This window comes from Sorex fumeus, unplaced genomic scaffold (assembly GCF_029834395.1).
Source record: "Sorex fumeus unplaced genomic scaffold, SorFum_2.1 ptg000122l, whole genome shotgun sequence".
NCBI lineage: Eukaryota > Metazoa > Chordata > Mammalia > Eulipotyphla > Soricidae > Sorex > Sorex fumeus.
In genome coordinates, this window is record NW_026606179.1 from 35978376 (window position 1) to 36005071 (window position 26696).

The following is a 26696-nucleotide window of genomic DNA, read 5'->3' on the forward strand; positions in this document are numbered from 1 at the left end:
ATAGCTATACAATTTCAGGTTTTCACATACAGTTCTTTGGAGCATTTTTATGTTAAAAACAGTGAAAGTAATTCCAACATTAAAGCATTAAATAAAATATAATTTATCCAACTATGATTTAATAATGTTAAGAAGATCTGGAGTGATATTGCTAATATCTAAGATATACAATGAACTCTCAAAGCCCAACAACAAAAAATGTAAACAACCCTATCAAAAATGAGAAGAGGAGATGAACAGACACTTCCTCAAAGATGACATGAGTCCAGAGAGTTAGTACAGGGTTAAGGATCTTGTATGACCAGGGCTCGTTTCTGAGTGCTTTGGGTGTGTCCAAAATACCAAAAGAAAAAAGAAATGATGACATAAAAATAGTTAATAGACATATGCCAAAGTGTTCATCATGAATGGTTATCAGGGAAGTGCAAATAAAAACAATGAGTGAACACCAGACAGCAGTAAGAATGGTCTATATAAAAAAGTTTGGGTACTGGAGCAATAGTACAGCAGGGAAGGCATCTGCCTTTCATGTGGCTGACCAGGGTTTGATCCCCGGCATCACATATGGTCCGCTGAGCACTGCCAGAACTTTCTGAATGCAGGGACAGGAATAACTCCTGTGCATTGCTGGGTATGACCCAAAAAGAAAAAAAAAACAGTCCAGTCTGGAAACAATAAGGGGTAGAAAGGATGTGGTAAAAAAGAAAATTTTAGAAAGTGGTAGTAGAAATTGTTGCCTATTTAAGTTTCTTTGGGAGATCATTTGTAGATTTCTCCACAAATTAAGAATAGAGCTTCCATCTGACCCTAAAATTCTACTCCTGGGCACTGACCCCAAGAACAGAAAAACATTAATTCAAAAGACATATGCATACCATGGCAGCATTGTTTATACTACTCTGATCTTAGCCAAAAGGCTGAGAGGCAATCACAGCATGATGAATAGCAGTCAAGGCTGGAAACAACCCAAGTGCCCAAAAGCAGAGGACTGGATAAAGAAATCAAGGTACATGTACAAAATGAAATACTACACAGCTATGAGAAAAGATGAAACACTGCAGATTCCTGCAACTTGGATGGAACTGGAGGGTGTCACATGAGTGAAGTGAGTCAGAAAGATAAACAGATCCCAGATGACTGTGGTCATACGCAGAGTTTAAGGAAACAAAGCAAAGGATGGCATGGTCCTTAGTGGAAACACACCTGGAGCCAAGGTCAACAGAATGGGGTGATGTGTGGATGCCCTTGATTAGTTACTTAACATTCATTTCTAAACATTATTGATTATTTATTTATTTACTGTTATGTGGGGGGTTGAACTCAGTTTTTTATGCACACAAAGCCAGGCCCCTCTTTTCTTTTTAAAGGGAGTAACCCCAGCATAAACTATAATAAGTTGCTGGTAGGATTAGATGACTTCAGTTAGTAAAAAGCATTTAATTCAGTGCCTGGTACAAAATAAAAGTTCACCAAGTTCCAGTTATAAAATATTAGCTGAGGAGTAATTATCTGAATTCAGTTATTTGTGCATAAATATATATTCTATAAATGCTATAAATGTCAAGTATTCTTTTAAGTCTTGGAGAAAAGAATTTTTGAGAAGGGTAGTTGGATGATGTCCAGGTCTGTTAATATTGAAAATTTCATTGCTTAAGAGGTATGCCTCTCATAATCTGGAAGTTGCATCCCAATGACCAAAAAACTTCATCTTTTTAAAGTCTATGAGAATTGATGATAATTTGAGTTATGACTATAGATATGATGGACATAGCAAAGGATATATTTTGAAATGAGCTACAATTGACAACTTTTGTGGATGAACTGCATGTAGGATGGAGGAAAAGAGGTCATAATTTCATGACTGTAAATGGGTACACGAATAAGTTATTTGCTGGGAATGGGAAACACTGAAAGAGAAAAAAATGGGGGTGAGGGGCTAGTGAAGTCATGTTCTGTTTTTGATATGTTATTTAAAAAATTTCTATTAAATATTCAATGCATATGAAATGAAAACAAATATACAATTCAGCAATGAGATCAAAGTTTATGAATAAAGGTAAGTTAGCACAGAAATCTTTTTCAAAAATGTGTGACTGAGTTCATGGCCACTTCAATCAATTTAATCAGTGGCTGAACAAATAGCAGTACTCCTACACTTAAACAAAATATTTGTGACTGAATAAGTTTCAATGTTGATGAAAAAAATATCTAGCCCTGAAGTTTGACTACTGAGGTTACTTCAACATTTATCGGTATGTGCCAAGAGTGAGAAGAATCACTGGTAAAGCTGAGTTCAATAAGTAATATGAGGAAAGGGAGAGAGAATTAAGGCAGGTGTGTGTGTGTGTGTGTGTGTGTGTGTGTGTGTGTATGTGTGTGTATGTGTGTAAATGTGTGTGGTGTGGGGGAGTTGAGCTCATGCATTCATGCAAGGGAGGCATGAATGAACTCCCCCATGCAGTCATATCCCTCACCTCAAAATGCCTTAAGATACTTTTTTTGGTACGTTTTTAAATTTGTATATGGGTAGGAGGTTGGCAGTAGGCCACCAATGGCTAACATTTATGAACAATGTCAAATTAAAAAGCTGATATTTCAAAGTAGGAGGGAAAGTACCTTATTTCCCTATCTCCATTTAAATCAGGTACGGTATACTATCCCACAACTTACAGCATTTATTTCATGTATACATTAAGGAAAAATTAGTATTTTGAATGTTAAAACTACTTACAGAACTCTGATTTGGTGTAATATCCACGAAAGATACCTTCTTTTCTACAGGTTTTATCAAACGTTGTCTCGGTTTAGGTGTTGGTGCCTAAAACAAACCATTTTGTCAAGCTGGGTATGATAAACATGGATTTGAGACATGGCTTCAGCTATTTTTTTTGGCTCATTGGAAATTCAAAGTAATGACTGCTCACCACCACGACTGGTGTGGGTGTGCTGACAGAGGGTGCTGGAGGTAGTCTTGGAGTAACTTCTGACTCTTCTTTATGTATGACCTTTCCTAAGTCTTCGGTTAGGATGGATCCACTTGGAGGTAGGTAAGCAAATTTCCATTTCAATATGACATGGATGGCTCCTGCAGGACGTGTTTTCTGATCTGTTAACTCAAATATCCCTGTCAAATTACACAAATCATTTTGATTAATGTTAGAGTGAAGTGTCATTGCTGTTTAAATGAAGAAGCAACAAAGATAACTACCCATGACTTTAAAGGTAACTGGCTTTGGTGCTGGGAGTGTGCTTTAAGGTGGTAGAGCATATGCCTTGCATGGAGGAGGTCCTGGTTCGATCCCAGGCACCGCCTAACTCCTGAGCACTGCCCAGATTTTTGGAGTAAATCCTGAGCAGTTGGGTGACCTTTGTAACAATAACAACAACAACAACAAATGTGTCTTTTACTCAACTCAAATGAGTTATAGAATAAAATAAAGATAAAAGGAACAACGATGGCTTTATCTCTCAATCAGATTTCTTTCAGAAGTTAAGGCTTCCAAGATAATACTCATTCAAAGGTGAAAAAATTAACTTATAAATATTTTAATTCACTGAAATTAAATTTAGAGATTATTTAAAATTCTTAGTCTTCCTCTACTACATGGTCTGAGTCAAAGCTTAACTATCAACATTCATTTTGGCTAGAATATTTTTGCAAAAGACATCTCCAGAAACTACATTAATGTTTCAGAATTTCAAATAACTTATATTGAAAGGAGTCTTTATATTACTCGATAATTTTACTATAACTTCAAATGTATTTTGCTGGGATTTCTTGAATTACTATCTAATAAAAGCAGAGACAAAATGAAAAGAAACACACTGACCAAAATACAGCACTAATAAAAATAATCAGTAATATTGATTCACAAAGTTTAATTGTTACAATATATTTCTCACAGTATGAAAAAAATCCCTGTCTTGAAAAACACACAATCTACACATTAAGCATAACTTTTGTTTAGGGTCCTTTAACTAGTTCCTCAAGTGAATAATATTTCTTTTAAATGCTAATTAGGAAATAAGGAACACAACAACTTTATGTTTTAGATAGAAAATAAGTATGAAGGTGGTATATAGGGAACTGATAAACTCAGAGCAGTACTTCCTGATGACTTAGTAAAAAGCACAGTAAGCCTTCCCACAAAAAGTAATCATAGGGGGCCAGGAATAGGGCTCAGTGGTAAAGTGTATGCTTTGCATGCACGAGATTTGGGTTTAAAACCCAACACAGAAGGAAAAAATGTAATACTAGGGTTGTGGGTATTACTCAGTGGTTAGAGTTTATACCTGGTATGTATGTGAACATGGGCTTGGTTCCTGTACAACAAGATCCTGCAAATTATAAATTTCCCCCCACCCACCCAGCACTACATTGCCCCTCCAAGTCCTTGCTGGTCCCGAGCATCTCTGAAAATGGCTCAGGGGCCCTGAAGTAGCACTAGGGGTGTGGCCCCTACTTAAAAATAAAAAAGATAATATTGAACAAAATGGTCCAAAACAACCACTTAAAGACTTTGGAAATTGATCAAAGCATACCAGTTGAGAAGCATTTTGCAAAAAAGTCCATGGTGTCTCAGTAAAAATAGTAGGAATTATAATAAACTGTAGTAAATTACTTGTCTCTGGCTAAGTGTAAGACTTGTTGATGGCTTGATCTTTAAATTCATTATTCAAGCCCAGATACTGACCCAAAAGAAAAGTGTGGCAGAACAACCAACGTTAAAGCTCAATCATTGACCAATAACTAATTGACCATAATGTCCCTGGCCTAACATTTAAAAGAGAACCAAACAAATAAAGACAGTAGAGACATCAGTGGTGATAGAGAATCAGATTATATAATAAATTCAGTAATGGCACCAAACAACTTAGAGACAGTCAGAACCCAATGTTTCTACATTATAGTATCCTAATGTCTAGTTCTAAATGAACAAATGTTATGAGACAGGCAAAGATGCACAAGGGTATGCTTCTGTCCATGCACAGACTACTGATACGGACTTTCTGCAGGTATCCAGATGCTAGCCTTTGTCGATAAATACCTCAGGGAAGCTATTACAAATATGTTGAAAGAGCTAAAAGAAACTGCATTTAAAGAATTAAAGGAAAGGGGCCTGAGAGATAGTACACTGGGTAGGCGCTTGCCTTGCATGTGACCGGCCCAGGTTAGACCCCCAGCACTCCATATAGTCCCACTAGCATCACCAGGAATGATCCCAGCAGTAAGTCCCAAGTACCACTGGTGTGGCGCCAAAACAAAAAGAATTAACTGAAAGTATGACAATGACTTACAAAATAGAATATAGTTAAGAGATAAAAGTGGTTTAAGAGGGAGAGAGAGAATCAAATGAAAATTCTGGAACTGGAAAGTAAATGAAAAATTTAAGAGGGCCTCAATAGGAAATGAAAATGTAAAATTTAAGAGGGCCTCAATAGGAAATTTGGAATGACAGAGAAAAGCATTAGTGAACCTGAAGACTGATCAAGAGCGATCAGTCGTGAAGAGTGAAAACAAAGGAAAATGAGCAGAACCAGAGGACAGTACAGAGGACCTCTGGGTCACCAGTAAACAGGTGAACAAGTATAACAGAAGTTGAAGAAGTGGGATAAAGGGAGGAAAAAACTGAAATAAATGCAGAATCTTCCTCAAATTTTGGTGTTCAACAATATAGGGCACATGAAGATGTTCAACAAATTCTGAGTGGGTTAAGTACAGTGGTTTGGATCCATACTTAGACACATCATGGTCGAACTACTGAAAGAAGAAAAATGAACAAATAATGAACTGAAGATAGTTCAGTGGGTAGGGCGCTTGCCTTGCACTTGGCAGACCCAGGTTCAATCCTTGGCACCCCACATGGTCCTGTGAGCACTGTCAGGAGTGATTTCTGAGGGCAGAGGCAGGAGTAGCTCCTAAGCATCACTGTGTGTGGCTCTTAAACCAAAAATGATAATAAACAAATAAATCTTGAAAACAGCATCAAGTCAGCATCAAGTACAAAGACACTTACTACGTAATAGGGCTAATTGCTGATGCAAAGTAATGAATACTTTAGGGCAGAGCATTCATGACTTTGGGTAAGGGCATTTGCCTTGCACACATCAGACACATGTTTGATCCTCTGTACCACATATAATCCCCTGAGCCTGCCAAGGCTCAGTCTTGAGTGTAGAGCCAGGAGTAAACTCTGAGCACTGCCAGGTGCTTGCCAAATAATGAATGGCAGAAATGAGTAGCATTAAAGTGCTTAAAGAAAAAGAAAAATCAGCTGATGAATAGGAATATCATCCAGTAAGACTATCTTTCAAAAAATGAAAGCAAAGACACTGACAGATAATAATGACTGAGAGAATTCACTGATGGCAGGCCTGACTTAAAAGCCATAATAGAGGAGGGTCTCAGAGCTGAAAGGAAGTGTTATCAGATGGTAACTCAAACTAACTCAAAGAAATGGAGACCAAGAAAGGTAATTACACAGGTTTCTATAAAACACAGTATATGTATTTTCTCATTTCTTCTACTTGATTAAAAAATATCTGCATAAAATAGTCATAAAATATATTACAAGATATGTATATCTAAGATAAAAATATATACGAATACATGATGTTAGCACAGAGAAGTGGAGGAAAGTGATTTATTTTCTGGAGTAAAAAAATGATGTGAGGCAGTAGCTCAAATCCACAGGAAAAAATAAAGAATATTAGTAATGGCTAATAAAATCTATGATAGTTAAATTATTTCTTCTTTTAGCTTCTATAAAGGGCATACAGTTATAAAAAGCAGTAATTATAACATTTTTGTTACTGGGTTTATTACAGAGGCATATATATGACAGAAATATATATATATATATATTATGCCAAACACAGTAATAACAAGTCTCACAATGGAGATGTTACTGGGCCCACTCGAGCAAATCGATGAACAATGGGAGGACAGTGCTAGAGTGCTACATATATAATCATAAAAGCACAAAAGATGGGGAATAAACTTGTTTTGGAGCAGACTGTTAAATTTTTAATAGAGATGTTAGCACTAATTTTAGGTATATAATAATAAACTAAGATTTCAATTTCTAAAACAACAAAGAAAATATCTTAAAACACTATAGACTTAATGTTTAGGATAACTAAGGTTAGGAAAACTAGTTAAATATATGACACCTGAGATGTAACATTTTTACAATTTCATAGGTTCAAGAAATGGGCTTACCTGAGATACACCTGTCATGTGCCAATGAAATCAGAGGTACATTGACCTTTCCTATGTAAATATTATCCTGGGTATCACTATCATCAAATACATAAAAACTCAGAGACTCTGACTTAAGGTATCGGTCCAAATCCATAGTCATCGGCACTGGGTAACACATATGATCATCAAACTCTGGATCATTGCTACTGGGAATGATGGTTGTATCATGGTCTGTAAAATCAAAAAACTTGTACACAACATATGGGTGTGGCTGAAGGTGGCTTGCTCTGGACTGCAGGTTGCTGCAACATTTTATTGTAATATGAAGCTCGTTTAAGTTGCCATCTGTGGACTCGGAAGAACTGGGCTCAGCAGTTTTGGGTGCTTGCCGGCTTAACTGGAAAAACATACATATTTACATCACAGTAATAGTACAGTTAAAAGATAAAGAGAGCTGCTGCCATGTTGATTCACCCATCAGCCCTGCTCTTTCAATTCCCAACTGATTCTCCCAGGGGATGCATGCCAAGCAGTGTTAAAATTTATGGACTCACCAGTTCCCTGCAGCTGAAAACTTCAGGGGGCCCTTGGGAGGGCCACTACCTGCCCTGCCCAAGCCCTGGAAGCCACACCCACATTCCACCACTGCAGCCATGTCAAGGGCTCAACTCCACTGCTTCACAAATACTCTTTGCAGAGATGCCAAACTGCAAATAATCTTAGGTGTTCAGGACTCAGGCTAAGAACTCTGGTGTTCTTTGGAGTCGGGGTGAGTAGTTGCCTCCCATAGTTCTGGAAGCCCCGGCAGCCACATCCCCCTCCTGCAGCAGCTGCTATTACTGGCCCAGATCATAGATCCTGAAGTGTCTGGATCATGGGGTCGCACATGGGGCCTCGAGAAGCCTCCTAATTCCTCAATACTGAAATTCTCGTAGAAGTACACGAATCAGATGCGAGAGTAACATAGAAGTCAACTAAACTCAACAAAAAAAACCCATTCACACAGAGGACACAATTAGCAACAAAGAGCTTAATAAATTCTTAGACAAGGACTTAACCTCGTGATCAGATATACCACTTTTCACAATAATTTTGTTTTTTATATTTTTTGATTTTAATATATTGAAAGTTTTTTTAACAACTGATTTTAATACTAAAATTAGTATTAACTGAATCACAGTTATGACTTTTTTACATTAAAATAAATTAAAAAACTAAAAAGGAAAAGAGAAAAAGATAAATAGCAGCCTTCAAATTTCATTTAAAGAAAAAGCTGCATATGTTCGCTTCATGGTGAACTGATCAGTAAGTGACACTTCATTTGTTTTATTCTGATTAAAAACCAATATTCACTAGAACATGTGTGACTACAAACATAGAAGAAACGGCTGTAGAAATTTGCCATTCAGATCAAATTAGATCAAGAACTATGTTAACCTGAAGTTCTTTGATGGGGCCCATCTATAAAGAAGATTTTGTTGCTCCTCATTCTAAGCCAAGAGGGACTGAGGAAGCAGATGTCTGAGCCAAAGATTAGCCAGTATATCAAAGCCTAACTGCTACAGGGAAAAGAGAAGAGAATCAGATATTTAACTTGGAGGGGATGAAAATGTGAGGACATTTCAGATGAAGCAGTTATTTGGCAGAACAAGAAACTGATCTTTTGAAACTACTATTTAGGTAGCCAGTACATAAATATCTTACTGCAAATAACTGCACAATTGAGCCTATTATAATTGGCGTGAAGAAATATTAGTGCTTCACTGCTATCTGCAGATTATTGTTGGGTAATTCTCTTCTTTCCAAAAGTACCCTGTGTCCGCCTTCACACTGAAATTTCTAACACCGTATTGAGACAGCTAGGAGGAGAGCTCAGAAGAAGTTTCTGAGAAGGAAAAGTACGAGCCTCGTCCTCATCTCCTTAGTGGAGACATCTGGTGGTGTGTGGAAAGCAAACCGGGATACTGCTATTCCAGGGTCAGTGTGCATTCAGCTGCAGGCGCTGAGAGGGATGATAAAAAAATAGGCAATTCTTCCTCACAGTCTAGCCCAGAAGCTGAAACTCTGATATTAAACTACTTGTTCAAGCCAGAAACTGGGAGTCTAAACCTCTAGCTGCAAAACTAAGTAATCTTTTCCATTTTCAATTTCCTTTTCTATACATCCTTTCCTACAGTGTGTTCTGAAAATACTAGACCAGAAAGACGATCTCTAGGAAGTAGGTGCTAATCCTTCTGAAGTTTGGGAATCAATGTTAGTTTTGTCTTGAATTAAAGAACCAGTGTTATTTAGTTCTTTAATTAAAAGTCACAGAAATTAATCCCAACTAGGAAACACAATAAAAAATGAAACTCCTCTTCTATCTACACACACAGGTGTCAAAACTTATAAATTCTGAAAAACGTCTATAACCTCATGATCAGTATTGTGCACTGTCCATTTCTTGGTTTTTACGTTGCAGTATAATTATGTAAGATATCATCTAACTATTGTACATCAATTGGGAGTACATCAGTTAGTTGGGTGCACAGAACTTTCCTGAATTATTTTTGATACTTCCTATAAGTTTGCTACTTCCTACAATCAACACTTAGGAATAAAAAGTTGAAAAAAAAGTCACGTTGGATGGTCTGGATAAAGAATGCGATCATTTTAAAGCATGGCATATAAAGGAATATTATCAAATTTCAGTGTCACAAAAGAGTCCTAAAGTCAAACAAGTTTACCATTTGTGTTTTCTCTGGTCCCTTAAAATTTGATGTTATATATCCCAATGCTTTTGCCCGTTCTCGATAAAGTCGAATTGCTTGATCCATGGGAACTCTCAATTGGAACCAGTAATCTACTGTGCCAAATTTGGAGATGTCTCCTCTAGTTCCTATAAATCAAATACATAAAAATACATAATTAACTGTTAAAGTAGTTTTGTAAATAAAAATACATACCAGTACAAAAAATACCAATACTATTAAGCATAAAACTATCAAGTTATGTAAATGCATGATTTGCACAAATAAGTGATTGGCAAACAACAGAGATGGTAGTTACTTCTGTTAGTGTTTCACTCTATTTTACTGTTATTACTTTTTGTTTGTTTTAATTTTTGGGTCACACCCAGAGGTGCTCAGGGGTCTACTCCTAGTTTAGTGCTTGGAGGTCTCTTCATTGACTATCATTAAAGAACCAAGTTTTTTTATAATCTGACATGTCAAGTAATGTCTGAGAGGCTCCACTTCTTACTGAAATTTCAATACTGAAATTGAGAGAAAAATCTAAACAGTAAGAATCTAAATCATAGATTCTTTTTGGTGGTGCAATATATTTTTTCTTTGGTGTTTGGATCACAACTGGCAGTGCGCAGTGCTTACTCCTGGCTCTGCCCTCAAGGATCACTCCTGACAGGCTCAGGAGACAATATGGGGCTAAGGTTTGACACCAGGTTGGCTGAGTGCAAGGCAAATGCCATACCCACTATACTATCGCTCCTGCCTAATATACATTTTTTTAAAAGCTGTACTCAATGTTGTCTGACACATGCAATTTAAAAACTCAAAATTATATTTCCATACTATACATAAAAAAATATTTTTTACTGTTTTTTGGGCTGGAGTGATAGCACAGTGGTAGGGCATTTGCCTTGCGCGCAGTCGGCCCAGCCGAGTTGGGTTCGATTCCTCCGCCCCTCTCGGAGAGCCCGGCAAGCTACTGAGAGTATCTCGTCTGCACGGCAAAGCCTGGCAAGCTACCCATGACGTATTCAATATGCCAAACACAGTAACAACAAGTCTCACGATGGAGACATTACTGGGGTCGCTCTAGCAAATCGACGAGGACCGTGATTATATATAAACACATGTAGTCTATATTCCATATTATAATCAACTTCCTCAAGAAATCTTTTGTACCTTCCCACACGTCTATCATGCCACATATATACCACTGTATCACTGTCATCCCGTTGTTCAACGATTTCCTCGAGCAGGCATAAGTAACGTCTCCATTCGTCCTAGCCCTGAGATTTTAGCAAGTGTTACATTGAAGGCTCTTTCAGGGTCAGGGGAATGAGACCCATCATTGTTACTGGGTTTTGGTATATCGAATACGCCATGGAAAGCTTGCTGGACTCTGCCGTTTGGGTAGGATACTCTCGGTAGCCCGCCAGGTTCTCCGAGAGCGAGAACTAGACAGTAAGAGGTCATGCGGCCACGAATGAAGCCAAAAACATATATACAAAAAAAAAAAAAAAGGCACGGCGATGCCAAATCTATGATGTATATGCTTTTTTTTTGTTTTTTTGGGTCAAACACAGTGATGCACAGTGGTTACTCCTGATGGTGCTCAGGAACAATCTGGGATGCTGGAAATCGAATCCAGGTCGGCCGTGTGCAAGGCAAATGCCCTACAGGCTGTGCTATTGCTCCAGCCCCATACTTCCGATTTTTGTTTGTGTGCTTTTGGGGCACACCTCATAGTACTTGGGGCTTACTCCTGGCTCTGTGCTCAGGGATCACTGCTGGCTGTTTGCAGGGCTCAGGGATCATATGGGGTGAAACTTGTGTTGATTGCATGCAAGGCAAACACCCTACCCACTGTACTCTTACATGATACATCCTCAATTACACCCTCTAGCCCAGATGGCTCTTCATCTCTTTTCTTCCACAACTGAAGAGAATTTAGAACTCTATGCTTACTTGAGGAAAGAACATGTTCACTTTAGAGCACTGACTACTTCAGCACAATTGTTCATCAGTCAGTTTCTCCACAATGTAAGTTTCTTGATGGCAAGGTCAGTGGTTTCCACCCATCTAATCTTAGAGTAGATCTAAGTCCATCTAATCTTACTAGAAGGACTAAGACATAGTGGGTACTCAATATTTGCTGAATAGAGAAGACTTTCACTGTCCTCCCATTGTTCATTAACTTTCACTGTCCTCCCATTGTTCATTACTGGAGCGGGTCCAGTAATGTCTCCATTTTTTTAAGACTTTGTTGTTACTGTGTTTGGCATATTGAATACGTCCCGGGTAGCTTGCCAGGCTTTGCTGTGAGGGCGAGATACTCTTGGTAGCTTGCTGGGCTCTCCGAGAGGGGCAGAGGAATCAAACTCGGGTCGGCCATGTTGGCTGAGTGCAAGGCAAACGCCCTACCGCTGTGCTATCACTCCTCCACCCCTCTCGGAGAGCCCGGCAAGCTACCGAGAGTATCTCGCCCGCACGGCAAGCCTGGCAAGCTACCTGTGACGTATTCAATATGCCAAACACAGTAACAACAAGTCTCAAAACGGAGACGTTACTGGGCCTGCTCGAGCAAATTGATGAACAACGGGAGGACAGGACAGGACAGAGAAGACTTTATATATAAAATTTCTGGAAAATACCATATTGTTGAAATTATTACCCATATTCTCTCCTACATCATCAATTTCTTTCTTGCTAATGGACCATTTTCCTCAACATACAAGCATGATCCAAATCTGTCATCTGCTAGTACATGCATAAAATGACTTGGAAGAATTTGAAGGTTCTGATGAGTGAACTCGGGGTAGCCAGATGACAGGGCTGGAAGACAGACATTTTACAGTATAAACTTCTGTAACTTCTTGAAATGCAAGAAAACATCAATTATGTAAAGCAATCAATTTCGACAATAAAAGCCTCCTCCAGTACTTAAGCCATTCTCAATTCTGGAAATGGCTCTTTCACTAGGCCTCCAACGCAGTAAACACTCGTCTGCCTCCTACTTCACTGGCCATTTCTCAGTCAGCTTTGCTAGATCTTCTTTTAAGCTATTAAAAAAATTTTTTTTTCTCAATGCTCAGTCCTTGGCCATCTTCTCTTCTTTATTTACATTCACTCTCAATGAAATATCTAGGTCAAAGGCTTAAAACATAGTCAAGATGCTAATAATCACCATGTTTTCTCTATCCTGACTTTTTTTTTTTTTTTGCTTTCTGGGTCCCACTCGGCATTGCACAGGGGTTACTCCTGGCTCTGCACTCAGAAATTACTCCTGGCGGTGCTCAGGGGATGATATGGGATGCTGGGGATCAAATCCGGGTTGGCCGCGTGCAAGGAAAATGCCCTACCCGCTGTGCTATTGCACCAGCCCCATCTATCCTGACTTTGAAATTAGGTATCTGACTGCTTATAATATCGCCATTTGGCTATCCACTTATAGGCAGATAAATCTTCACAGAGAATTCTGTCTTTTTTTTTTATTATTTAATTCTGGATTACGGGCTGCACAGTGGTGCTCAGGAGCTACTGCTGGCTCTGGTCTTGGGGAATCTCTCATGGTAGTGCTCAAAGGACCATGCAGGGCCAGCCTTGACCCTGGACTCCTACATGTGCTCCACACCTTGAGCTAACTCTGCAGCTGAGTGATCTTTCATTTTTCTTTTACCCTGACAATTTTATTCATGTCTGATGATTTATAAGTTCATATCCATATATTTAATCAAATAAGGGCATCAATTTGGTAAATAAACATTAGCACTAGGGTCACAGCAGGTAGGCAACATGCCTTGCATACAGCAGACCTGAGTTTGGTCTTTAGTACGATCTGTGGTCTCCTGAGATGCATCTGGAGTGATCCCTAAATGCAGAGTCAGGAGTAAGCCCCGAACACTGCCGGGTGTGCTTCCCCGCAACACCACCCCCGCTCCCCCCCAAAAAACACCCAGAAAACCTCCAATCAAACAAGAAAACATTAGCACTTGTAAGATTTTTTTTTTAAATAAAGTTGCTGAAGAGCTGCAGAGTACAGCAAATGAGGCACTTGCTGATGTGAGTTCAATCCTGAGTGAATCCTGAACACAGAGACAGAAATAAACCCCAAGCATTTTTGGGTGTGGTCCCCAAACAAACAAGTACCTGAGACATTAGTGAAGGGACACTGATACTCTGGTGGTGGTTGTGGTGTAGGAACACTGCATGCCTAAACTCGATTATTAACAGACACAGTAACAACAAAGTCTCCAATGGAGACATTACTGGGCCCGCTCGAGCAAATCCATGAACAACGGGAGGACAGTGACAGTGACAGAAATCACAGTGCCTCTATACAAAGTGCAGAAAAGAAAGATCACATTCATAACAAGAGCCTATACCAAGGAGTTACTGTGACTATATGTGAAAAATGTGATGTCATTCATGACCTTTTATTTATTCATTTACTTTTTGATTTTTGGGCCATACCTGAAGGTGCTCAGGGCTTACTCCGGGCTCTGTGCTGAGGGACAACTCCTGGTGGGGGTTGGGAACCTACCCTTGATCCTTTTTAAAGAGTAACAATTCAACCCCCTTCCTGTGATCATGAAGAGAGGGTAACTTGAGGACATGAGTTTGTCAAGTTGCCATTAGAGCTCTTTCTCCATCCAAAACAAAAAAGTGGTTATTGTACAGACAACCATTAATGACAGTTAAGATAGTACAGCTGTGAGTACTAAATCAGAGAATGATGTAGTAACCTAAAGGCACCTTGAATCTGTAAGGGAAACTACTGCTATGGAACATCATATTAATAAGTAAGTAAAGGCCCTCCCGTTGATCTTCGATTTGCTCGAGCGGGCCCAGTAACGTCTCCATTGGAGACTTTGTTGTTACTGTGTTTGGCATATCGAATACGTCACGGGGAGCTTGCCAGGCTCTGCCCTGTGGGCGAGATACTCTCGGTAGCTTGCCGGGCTCTCCGAGAGGGGCAGAGGAATCGAACTTGGGTCGGCCATGTTGGCTGCGTGCAAGGCAAACGCCCTACCGCTGTGCTATCATATTAATTTGTAGACAAATTAGTGACTTCAAGATTCAAAGTTTATAGATGGCTCCATGGCGCGATGAATAGCACATTGGATTTCTAATATACAAAGCTTATGAAATAATACTTACCCACCAAACTTGCTGTACAAAATATTCTACCACTTTTTTCTAGAATTTCATGGAACTTCAGTTGACATGCTGCAATTGTTTCATAATCTGTGCTGTAAGCTTGGTGTACCTCAAGGGTGATAGTATTCTTCTGGATGTATTGTAAAAATAGATCATCAACATGAATGAGATACTGAGAAGTGAAGTTATATTCTGGTTGAAGGCCTCGCACTATAGGAGATGTCTGAAGCTCAAAATCATAGAAAGCATAGGTACAGAAAGTGACAAGTTCTTTATCCCCGGAGGTCTGAAAAACTTCTGATGAAAAGGTTACTTTGCTGATATGGATTTCAAATAGGTTTTCTCCTCGTTCTAAATGAATGGATTCATCAAATTCATCAACAGAGTCATCTGGCATAATTTCTGGTTTAAATTTGTATTGCTTGGTGCCATAGGCAATATCCTTTAACTGGGCTGCAAGAGAAAATACAATTTATAGACTTTTTCCAATATTGACATATGAAGATCAAAATCACTTCTGAAGTGGTACAGAGCCTGACGAATAGCCTCTCTTAAATTCTATGACTACATGTTTTTCTGTAAATAAGAATATACTCTAGTTCTGCCACCACTGTAGGCTGACATACACCTAGACCCTCTGCTTGCTTTTCCATTCTCCAGATGAGGTTGACCACCTGGCTGGTACACTCAGGGCGTTTTTAGAAATGGTAGCAGATTCCCTTCCCTTCCATCTGGTTCCTGAGAGCTTCTACACTCAACCTCTGCCACCTCTGTAGGCCCACATCTATATCCTACACCTCTGCTTGTTCAAAAAATTTGCTTTCATTCAGACTATTCCAAATGTGCTTTGGAAGCCTCCAGGGCCACACCCAGTAATGCTCTGGAGACTGTGTGGTTCTTGGGATTGACCCAGGATTAGCTGTAGGCCAGGTATTCCCCTTACCTTCTGCACTATCTCTCTGGTGTCTGGGGTCCTGTTTTTGATCCTTTTCTTAATCTCTATATCCTAAGGAGCAATCTCATTCCTTTTCTTTCTTTTTGGGTCACACCCGGCGATGCACAGGGGTTACTCCTGACTCATGCACTCAGGAATTACTCCTGCTGGTGCTCAGGGGACCATATGGAATTCTGGGAATCGAACCTGGGTCAGCTGCGTGCAAGGCAAACACCCTACCAGCTGTGCTATTGCTCCAGCCCCTCATTCCCTTTCTTGATCTGTTACTATTATTATGTTGAAGACCCTCACATTTCTATTTCTAGTTAAGATTTCTTTCCTTTATAATGGCCTGTGTATCATGGCTTGCTACTTCCTCTAACCCAATATCCCCAAGGCATACCAAAATCAATAAATTCCAAATAGTATGTGTCATATGTTAGTATTTCTCTGCTTTGAAGCTAAAGTCAGACAATGTCATTATTCATTCAGTTAAATATACATGAAATGCCATAGAGTCATCCTACTCATCCTAGTAAGTCTTTATTGACTTCGTCCCTCTCTGTCTCCACTGGTGCTACCTGACTTGCTCTCCCAGTTTTACCCCTTAGGTCATGGAACTCAACAGCTCTTTTCCTCCAAATCTTATTCATTCTTATCTAACAGCTACTTCACCCAACAAAACTTCAAAAATGCAGTTCTGAATATGTTAATTCTACCTTAAAAATTTCTTTGATCCCCGGCATCCCATATGGTCCCCTGAGCACTGCCAGGAGTAATTCCAGAGTGCAAAGCCAGGAGTAACCCCTGGGCATTGCTGGGTGTGACCCAAAAAGGAAAAAAAAATTTCTTTGTAAGAGGCAGGCTGGGGGGGAAAGAGAGGGGTGGAAGGAGGGCAACTGGGGACATTGGTGGCCGGAAATGTACACTGGCGAATGGATGGGTGTTGGAACATTGTATGAATGAAACCCGATCATGAGCAACTTTGTGACTGTATATCTTATGGTGATTCAATAAAAAAGGGGGAAAATTTTTCTTTGTAACTAAGCCCAGTTTCTTCAGAGTGCCAAATAGTAGTTATTACTTTATTCTTTCTACCTTTGCATCTAGATTCATTTCCTTTATTAATCCCAAATTCCAGTTAGCTGGATCCCTATGTATTTTTTAAAAACAGACAGCAGTACTTGATGTATAGGGATTTTTAAATTTTTTAAGTAAGGAGCCACTCCCCAATCGTGCTCCCAGGGCCATGCTGTGCTGGGGGTGAAAGTTAGGGACTCTGCCCTTGAGCTACACCTCATTGGCCTGCACTTAGAGTACGTTTACCCCACCTACTCCTTGAAACTAACTCCTGGCGGTACTTGGGGACCATATGGGATGCCAGGGATTGAACCCAGGTTGGCCCATGCAAGGAAATGCCCTACCCACTGTACTATGGCTCTATCTGGTCCTTGAAATGCTTTTTATTGCTTATGGTCAGTGGTGAATGATGTCATCTCTGCAGGATCCTATCTATCTATCTATCTATCTATCTATCTATCTATCTATCTATCTAATCTAATCTATCTATTTATTCCAGGGATATATAATTCCTCCTCAGTGTTGCCTTGGTATCTCCTGTACTGTCCTGCCTTCATGAATTCTATGGTCAAGTAGTAAAGCTCTTTGCTACTTCATATTCTATGAGTTCCTTGAGCATTGTGTTTGTATTCTCACTACCTAGCACTGTGCTTAGTTTATATTTAGGGCTTGGTCATGATCATAATCAATAAATTAAGGGTACAACTAAAAATATGCCGGTGAAGATTTTCTAAGATGAAAGGAATGGAAACCCCAAAGACTGTGACCTCCCTTTTATTCAGGAAAATCACATTAAGCAAATTTTTATTGGGTACTACTTGAAATAAAAGGTACATACTGCTCTCTGACTTTTGGAAAATTCTCTTCAGTTGGATAAGGATATTTATGGAGCTCTTCGACTGAGAGCAGATGTCCTCAAAGTGTATTAGGGGAACAGCTGAGGACCCCTGATATTGTTTTGAGGTCTGGACAGTCAAAACTATTTAAAAAATAATACCAAGATATGACTTTATTTTATCATTCTTATTTTCTCTAAAGTGTATAATGGAGTTTGCAGGAAATCTCCATGGTGTGTGATATCACAACAGACGGAATACAGCAGACTGAAAATCCCAGCTGTTTTCTATTAAGCTAGATACTCAAAAGATTTGCAGGAATTTCAAACAATTAAAAAAATCAAAACAATGTCACTTTTTTGGGAAGGGGGGCTATGGGAAACAGTTTAAAAAATGAATAAATACTATAGGCCTGGGAGAGAGCTCACACGTGGTAGATCATATGATTTACGTGTGTGAGGCTCCAAATTTGATCCCTGGGACCACGAGTTCTTATGCTTCTCTCTGATTGCCAGGTGTGGCTCTGGTAGTCCCGAAACACTCTTGAGTTTGAGTGCCATACTTCCAGGCCCAAGCAATGGACTATGAGGTATGTACTGCCATGCTGAGAATCGCTGGGAGTGGACATGGGGGTCCCGGGGGCTGTGAGACTCTATTTAAAAACTGAAACTTAATTTATGATAACCATGTTATGGGCTTAATAATATCATTTAGCATTTCTAAAAATATTAGAAAATTCTCACTTTTAACTTTTAATGTGGTATCATAAGTAGATCACGTTTTAATAAATGGCATTTGAGATCTTCAGTAAATTTTAGGAGTGTGAAATTACTGCTGGCATGGATTACTGAATTAAGCATTTGGAGTATGGCAGGGTCAGGAAAGGGAGTTCAGATACTTACTGCAGAACTTACATTGCAGTCACAGGGAGAAAGCAAAACTAACAATAAGGAACTTCTATAATTCCCAAACATCTTTTGCTGAGCACATTAAGAAAATTTGTTAAGTAGTGTTTCTCAAAGTCTAGTCATGTACCTGCATCTGAATTGCTTGGAGTTATTTCTAAATATACACAATCATGGGCTCTAACATCTTTAGGGGTAGGACCTGGAAAGCTACATTTAAAAGAAGTTCCCTACACAATTCTCATACTTGTTTAAGTCTGGAAACCACTGCAAGGGCATTCCAAGTACAAAATTGACTAGGAATAATCAGAGCCAGCTTTCTGGCACTGGGTGCACTGAGATTTCTAAGCAGAGGAAGGTACATCGTGAAGTAAGCACAGAAAAAGAGTTTCAGGTGTAATACACAAAGATTCACTGGTAGAAATGAGTAAGGAAAATCTAACAGACGTGTTGGGCTGAGATACATAGCTTACCAAGAAAAGAAATTAGAAATGAGGTGGAAATTTAGCTTGTGGGGCTTTATGAAGTACTTTGAAGCCCTGTCTACAGCATTTAATTCAAAAAGCAGTAGGGAATTACTAAAAATTCTTGAATAGAACAAGAATCAGATAAAACCCGTCTTTCTAGTCCATTAGTATCACAGTTAAGAATTGGGAAAGAGCAGACCACAAAGAAATCCTGAGTGTAGAGTTGGATGACAATTTCAACTGTGATAAAATCTATTCTTCCAGTAACTGTGGACAAAGAATCGTGCATATTATACCTTCTAGTTTCTGGATGCGTGCAGCCCTAATATCGAGAAGATGAACATATTGTTCTACTTTGAGTTCATAATCTTGCTGCAAATTTTCCATCTTCTGGGTCACCGCCTCAACTTCCATCTAGAAATAAAAGATGCATTTCAATACTTTTGATTAAGTTCCATTTTCATTTTATAAAGAGTTATGATTTAAGCATTTGCCAGATTTTGGGGATTTCAGGAGCTCTGACCCATGACTCCCTGACCTTAGAACGCTCAGTTTAGTAAAATACTCATACTCTTGGCAAAGTTCATAAATCATCAGTAAAAATAGACAAAATTGTTGCCTTTTTAGGGAGGTAATTTTCCTGTTACAATAAATGGCTGTGGTAGGCTTCAGGAAACTAACACTCTTTTAGTTTTATTTCATACGTTTACTAGAATGTGCTAACACTAATCAAGGTGAGTGCACTAAAACCTCAACTAAAAAGAAATTCTTTGTTTTTAAGCTATTTATTGCAATTACCTAACTACAAGGCTAAATTCCATGCATGTGGTAATACATGACAACAGATTATCACAGCTGATAGTACACGGCCCTTCTTGGAATCTTGAAGAACATGATCAGACACCTATCCTCCCAATTTAGTGTGCTGTATTACCTGATAATCTTTATTAATTTTATGTTGCATAATCAGCATGTTCCTTGTCTTTTCGAGTTCCTGTATTGTCTCTGCGTGAGTTGCTTGCAGTTCTCTCATGCTGTGCTCTCGGTCTTTAATAATTTTACTGTCTATTGTCTCTAGGAAGGAAAGGTCTCCATTTTTTTGTGCTTTTTGGGCCTAAAATAAAAACGTATTTTATTACTGAACTAAGTATAAGAGCTATAATAATATGGATTAATACAGATACAGAGTGGGACAATAATGAATTAAAAACAAATATTTTCATTTTTCTTTATTAGAAATAAAAGCAGCCCTGATATAGAAAATACATTGGAATTAGTATTTGGAATAATTACAGATAAATAATGTTTTTGTTTGTTTTTGGCCCATACTCAGCTAGGGCTCACTGCTGGCAGACTTGTGGGGCCAGATGGGTTGTGGGGGACTGAACCCGGGTCGAACATGTACAAGGCAAGTACCCTGCTCGCTGTTTTATCACTCTGGTTTCTAATTACAGATAAATACAAATGAGAGTTATTTCAATTTCTTCTTTTGATTAAAATACACACTGTGATGATCTAAAAGGAAAGGAATGTATTTTCCTGTAATTAATAGCATATTCTAGAGTTGATAAGTATATTCAATATATTCAATATTTTACTTTAAATAGTAGGGTACACTTAGCTCTTTTAAGAAAACAAACTGATTTTATGTGAGCCATGTACAAATGAAATGTTTGTTACAGTTGGAAAAGTGCTTTGAACAAGAAGCCTTGAGGTCTATTTTAACATAATTTTGATGTCATTATGAAATATGTACACACTGTAACTAAATGTCACTTGACCACACTTCTGAATAATTCATTCTCCAAGTATAAGGGTTACAGATCAGGATCATCATTATGCTGAAATAGTTGTATGTAGACATGAAATTCATGGTGAAGTTCAGAAAGTTACCTTTATAAGCAGGAGAGCTTCACTCAACTCATCAGCATTAATATCACTCTCCTGCAAAAGAAAGAGTATGTAAAAGCTTACAGTGAGATACTAATGGGAACTATAAGAGACATTTCAACAGAGTATGCAGATTATCCACAAGAAACAGAAACTGTTTGATACCATGCATTTTATTATATAAACTTAAATAAAAGAGACATTTCGACTATTCAAAGTCCCCTCATGAAATACACACTGCCGAAGTCATGAATTAAAAAGACCCGAGGAGTGAAAATAAAGTCTTTTGCATTACTGTTCTTGTCTTAAATAAGCACAAACAATTGGTTCACCTGGTTGTAAAACTTCATGCGGTTTTTAAGTTCATCAAGTTGTTGCTTCTGTTCAAGACACTGTAACTGTAGTTCTCTATTTTCCTGAACAAGTTTTTCATTCTGGTCTTAAAAATAAAGCCAACACAATTAGCAAGGTAAGTGGGCACGAGACATAAAGACTTATTTTAAATGAATTTTAATTCCTGATACATACCAAACCTTATCTAGTATTATTCTGGTAAGAAAGGAAATTGAGCTAGCACCTAGAAAAAGGCAGCACGGAATGAGGAACAAATGAACTCTCATGTGTCTACCATATGATTCACTTGCTTATCAAAAACTTAAGACTTATGTTCACGGTATTAATAAAGGAAATTGTGGCCTCTGGGGCTTCAAAGGACCACTCTATCTAAAATACCTAAGAAAATATGCTTCCAAATTTATGATTTTTTACTTACTTAATAAGGGTCCTGAAAAGCATGCAAAAAAATTTTAGACTTTTAGTTTGTTTTAATTGATTTTGGTGAACTTTCTTTTCCCAGTTAAATGGCCATTTTTATTAAAAACAAGAGTCCCTCTGTTAATAACTGAATCCAGCAACCACACTTTAGACCAATCTGATAGGAGAAATGAATTCTCAAATAGTACATAGTCTTATTAATAATAATCCATGTATGTTCTTTATTCATTAGGTTCATGCTATTTCTAAGTATGAATTTAGACATGAGCTCAGATCTATAATGAAGGAAAAGAGATAGGTTATATTTGTCTAGATGCCCATTCACCATGACCCACAAACAAGCAGAAGAATAGATCTACAGATTATAGTACATTCATAAAAAAAATTAAATGTTCATTCCCTGCATTAAATATGTTAACTTAGAAAAAAAAGCATAACAGTCAGCAAATTTATTCTTCAGCCTCATGTTCCTAAATGTATTCTTCGCTGTAGCTTATTGTGGCCAAGAATCATATCCTGGATCTCTGTGGACTAATTCTCAGCCACGGTAACCAGCGTCTCCATCCATCCATCTCACCCTACTCTCCAAGATGTATATTTAGCGGAAGTCCTCCATTCAAGTTGCACATTTTTGTTTCCTTTTCTTAACAAAACATAATCAAGACATTTGCCAAGAACTATATACATATATGAATTAATTTACAATAAAAATTTCATACAAAAATGTTTGACTTTTGTACTACTTAGTTCCCAAGCAGTAATTTCTACATTTAAGTAAAAGTTGTAAATTAAAGTTAGGAAAAATTGACTAAATCTGGGTGTATTTAATCTCGCACATTTTCTAGCAAGCTAAAACTAAAAAATTATGATCCTTGCATATATATCTATTTAATATTGCATAAGCATTTTATCATACTTTTGTATGACGAAAAGGTTGTCACCTAATATACAAGTGAATGCATAAAAGAATTTTCAAATGGGAACAGTGGTTATCAAGTTCACATAAAAACACTTGCATTTAAACTAAAATTAGAATTAACATTAAATATAAATTTTTACAAGATAAACTTGCCTTGACTAGAGCAGGAGAAGAATATAAAACCCTTTATATTGACCAGGTGGAATGATGGAAACATCTAGATGGAATGATTAAGTTGTAAAACAAAACGTACAACCAGAGAAAATGTAATTTCATTCTCTAGGCAGCAAAACTTTCAGGGTTGATTTCTGAGGGTTAGCTACAGTGTAAAAGACACCACTGCCCTTCTTCACCCACACAGAGGATTTTCACGATCTCTATACTCAATTTTCCTGTTTCAGTCTTTCAAAGCAGAGTACCAAGAATTACACGCAGTACGTATGAACTGACTCATGTTTCTTCCTACACTGAACTTTGTTTCCACAACTATGTTCCTGTTTCACTGAGATTTTTCCATTTCAAGTATTATTAGTGGGAAGATAACACTAGTGGGAGAAGATATCACTAAATATTTTCTACTGAATTTTATGTAGAATTATCCATTATGTTTTTCCTTTCTTAAACTGCTTATTGGGAATAAAAGTCTTGGGTCTTTTAAAACGTACGCAGAGACACCAGAGGTTCAAAGAGAAAATGCAGTCGCTGAATTATAATATGAAATATCAAAGCACTCTGTACAAGATGAAAAATAACCTCCTTACCTTATGATCTGACAAAAAGCAGGTTAAGCTAAACAGCATTTTATTCAAATGATATAACATTTCACTCTTTAAAAATTATGTTCTTCAAGCACACCATTAATAAGAGAGTGCGGAGAACAATTCATCTAAACAATTTTCAGAGCTCCTTTGTGTTAATATCTTCAGCTGTGATCAATATAACCATATGCATTATGCTGAATTATGCATTTCAGTTAAAGATAGAAAGGAACTTTCAAAAGCGAGCCCTTAAACACATGCAGTTAATTTAAGCATTAACCAAATGCAAACTGCATTTACATATTCTTCCCCCACATATTCACACAATCTGAAACTAATTTGTACCTTGAATAAAGAGGTGAGTATTCTCTAAAAATAATTTGCCAGTTAGATGAATGACTACAAGAAGCCAGGGAAACATCTTGTGGCAAAGAACATTTATTTGATACATGAAAAGGTAAATGTGTAAGGAGACTTCAAAGTAAAATTAAACAATTTCAGAAATCTGTAACACAAAAAGAAACTTCTAAATACTAAAAGATTTCCCTAATTAAATAATTTAAATATTTTGTTTAACATTTCCAGGGAAAAAAGGGTGAAGGTTATATTTTTCCTATTGTTCTATTTTTGCAAAGAAATAAAACTTGAGACCATCAGACCTCTAAATTTTGAGAACTCAAGCAAAGAGAACAAGTAATAGCACCATTGAAAGATATTCAGTTTTCTTAAGAAAATAATTGGATAGATATGAAATAATTGGCATAAAGATGTTTATAATACTTAAAAATAAAGCTATTTAAAAATCCTTCAATATATTGTTAAACAATCAATGATGCTTTCTCACACTGGAAACGGTGACAGTCACTATAAATTATAATGATAAGTACTTATATTTATGATCAAAGGATGATTTTACAATATAGTAAATTAAAATGTCACACTATCTAAATATTGAGAAATAACTGGAACATCACATATAAAAACAGTGATTATATTGGGTGAATTTTTAGAATAATTTTTTTTTTACTGAACTTTTTTATAGTGTGTGTGAGGTAGTCAAAAAATCTGAAAAACAATAAAAAAGTAAAAACAATAAAAAAGTAAAAACAGTAAAAAAGATGAGGAATGGACTAGTTGAATAAAATCCAAGCACTACTGCTCTTAATAATTTAAAATAATCCTCAGAATTAATTCAACAATAAACAGGGATTTTAAAAAAGACAACCAAGATTCTATCCTGAGTAAGTTTCTTTTCAGAGACAAATTTAGATGTTTAAAGATATCTGAGTTTTTGGAATTCTTGACATCCAGGAAATACAGAAAGCAAAGAAATAAGAAGGGTTTATTTCATTTTCCTCTAAAAATGAGCAATTTATATCAGTTTTCTTTTTTGAAAAAAGCTATTACTGAACATTTCACTTCCACAAACAATAATTTATTGAGCAACTATTAAATAAACACACTCTTAGGTACAGAATACGACACATTAAAATTAGACTCTAAAATGTGTTTAGGATACGGAAACTTTAAAATACTCATTTTGTCAGAAAAACCATGTCATCCTTTTACTTAACTTACAATCTTCTAGAAAAACAATTCACAAATCTTCTGTTATCAAATTGAATCAACTGGTGAACAAATATATGCACTCATGCATCAATGCAACTAAGACTCCACTGACTAAAAGAAATGTCATGTTTCAGACTTTCTAGATGTTAAAAATTAAGTAAAGTTAGACCATAATTCTGAAACGTTATCCCTTATAAGATGCATGACAGTTCAGAGATATTAAAATGAGAAAAAGGAAATAGTTAAAAAATATAACAATGTGATCTAAATATGTAGAGCGCTGACTATTAGAAAACATTTTGTTATTAAGTCTGCATTAAATCTTTATAAACATGCATTAAATCTATATAAACACTAAAATCTTTATAAACATGCTACTGCCAATGTTGAAAAACTGAAAAATGTTCAAAAGGAGAAACCTTATTAAAATATTACTTGACGTATCTAGTAGACAAGCATATAGATATGTTTGAAACAAATAATTTATTTTCTCTGAGTGTATTTGTATGCGGACATGATACCAGGGATCAACTTTCATTATAATTATTATGCCTTTATGACACAAAAGGGGTAAGACATGATCCATAACATGAAACTTATTAATGCTCAGTAATTTAGCAAGGATACCTTAACAAGGCTTTCTGGCATGTAAGTGCTTTGTCCCAGAGCAGAAGTAGACATCTTCTCAGACAAAAACATTGTCCCTGATTGACCTCCCTGTTTTTAACAAGCAATGACTTCTGCTATCTCTCCTGTCTACACTGCTGGATTTTGTTGGCATCACACTACCAGGCTTTTTTTTTTTCCAAATCATTATATATTTATTTAATTGCTTTCAGTTTCTCCCTATGGAATTTCAGCTAAATGAGGGAAAGGCATTTGCTTTATTTCTGCCTAGCAAATACTGGTGCTCAACAAAACTTGCCGACTCTTAGAAGAAAGGATCCAAATGCCAGAAAATGAAAGAAAATTAAAGACAATTTAGGGTCAGCAAAGTGGATCAAATGGTAGAGCAGATGCCTTTTGCCTGTGAGGCCCTGGGTTGGATTCCCCTGCACCACATGGGTTCCCACCCCCCCCCCCCCCCCCCCCCCGGGCTGGGAATGACCCTGGGCACCCAACACTACTGGGTATTGCTCCCCCAGAACAATGGGAAAAAAGAAAAGGGGAAACGGGTGGGGGGGGGCGAGAAAGAAGGGGGGGAGAGAGAGAGAAAGAAAGAGAGAGAGAGAAAGAGAGCGAGAGAGTCTGTGGGAAACATTATTCCTTTGAGATATATATATATATATATATATATATATATATAATGGGAGGTAAAAGGAACCTTTAAGTAACCAGTTCTTATAGACCAAATTTCCTATAGATAGCAAGAAACCTGGGGAAACAAATCGAGCAGCCGGCAGGAAAGTACTGACTGAGTCAGTGAATAACAGTGAACAACACAGATGTCGAAGAGAAATAAGTCGGCAGTCACTGG

The 26696-nt window shown here is 37.5% G+C and overlaps 1 protein-coding gene across 1 annotated transcript in view; it reads right to left on the reverse strand.

Annotated features, from left to right (window-relative positions):
- The window catches only part of RPGRIP1L (RPGRIP1 like), a 113625-nt gene that overhangs the window by 43426 nt on the left and 43503 nt on the right, over positions 1 to 26696 (reverse strand). The window contains exons 11-19 of the mRNA XM_056136323.1: positions 21532 to 21638; positions 21203 to 21253; positions 20244 to 20423; positions 19606 to 19723; positions 15088 to 15540; positions 9931 to 10082; positions 7223 to 7601; positions 2928 to 3124; positions 2732 to 2818 (exon numbers count right to left, since the gene is read on the reverse strand). Coding sequence (XP_055992298.1) covers positions 2732 to 2818; positions 2928 to 3124; positions 7223 to 7601; positions 9931 to 10082; positions 15088 to 15540; positions 19606 to 19723; positions 20244 to 20423; positions 21203 to 21253; positions 21532 to 21638 — 1724 coding nt within the window. The remainder of the gene's footprint in view (positions 1 to 2731; positions 2819 to 2927; positions 3125 to 7222; positions 7602 to 9930; positions 10083 to 15087; positions 15541 to 19605; positions 19724 to 20243; positions 20424 to 21202; positions 21254 to 21531; positions 21639 to 26696) is intronic.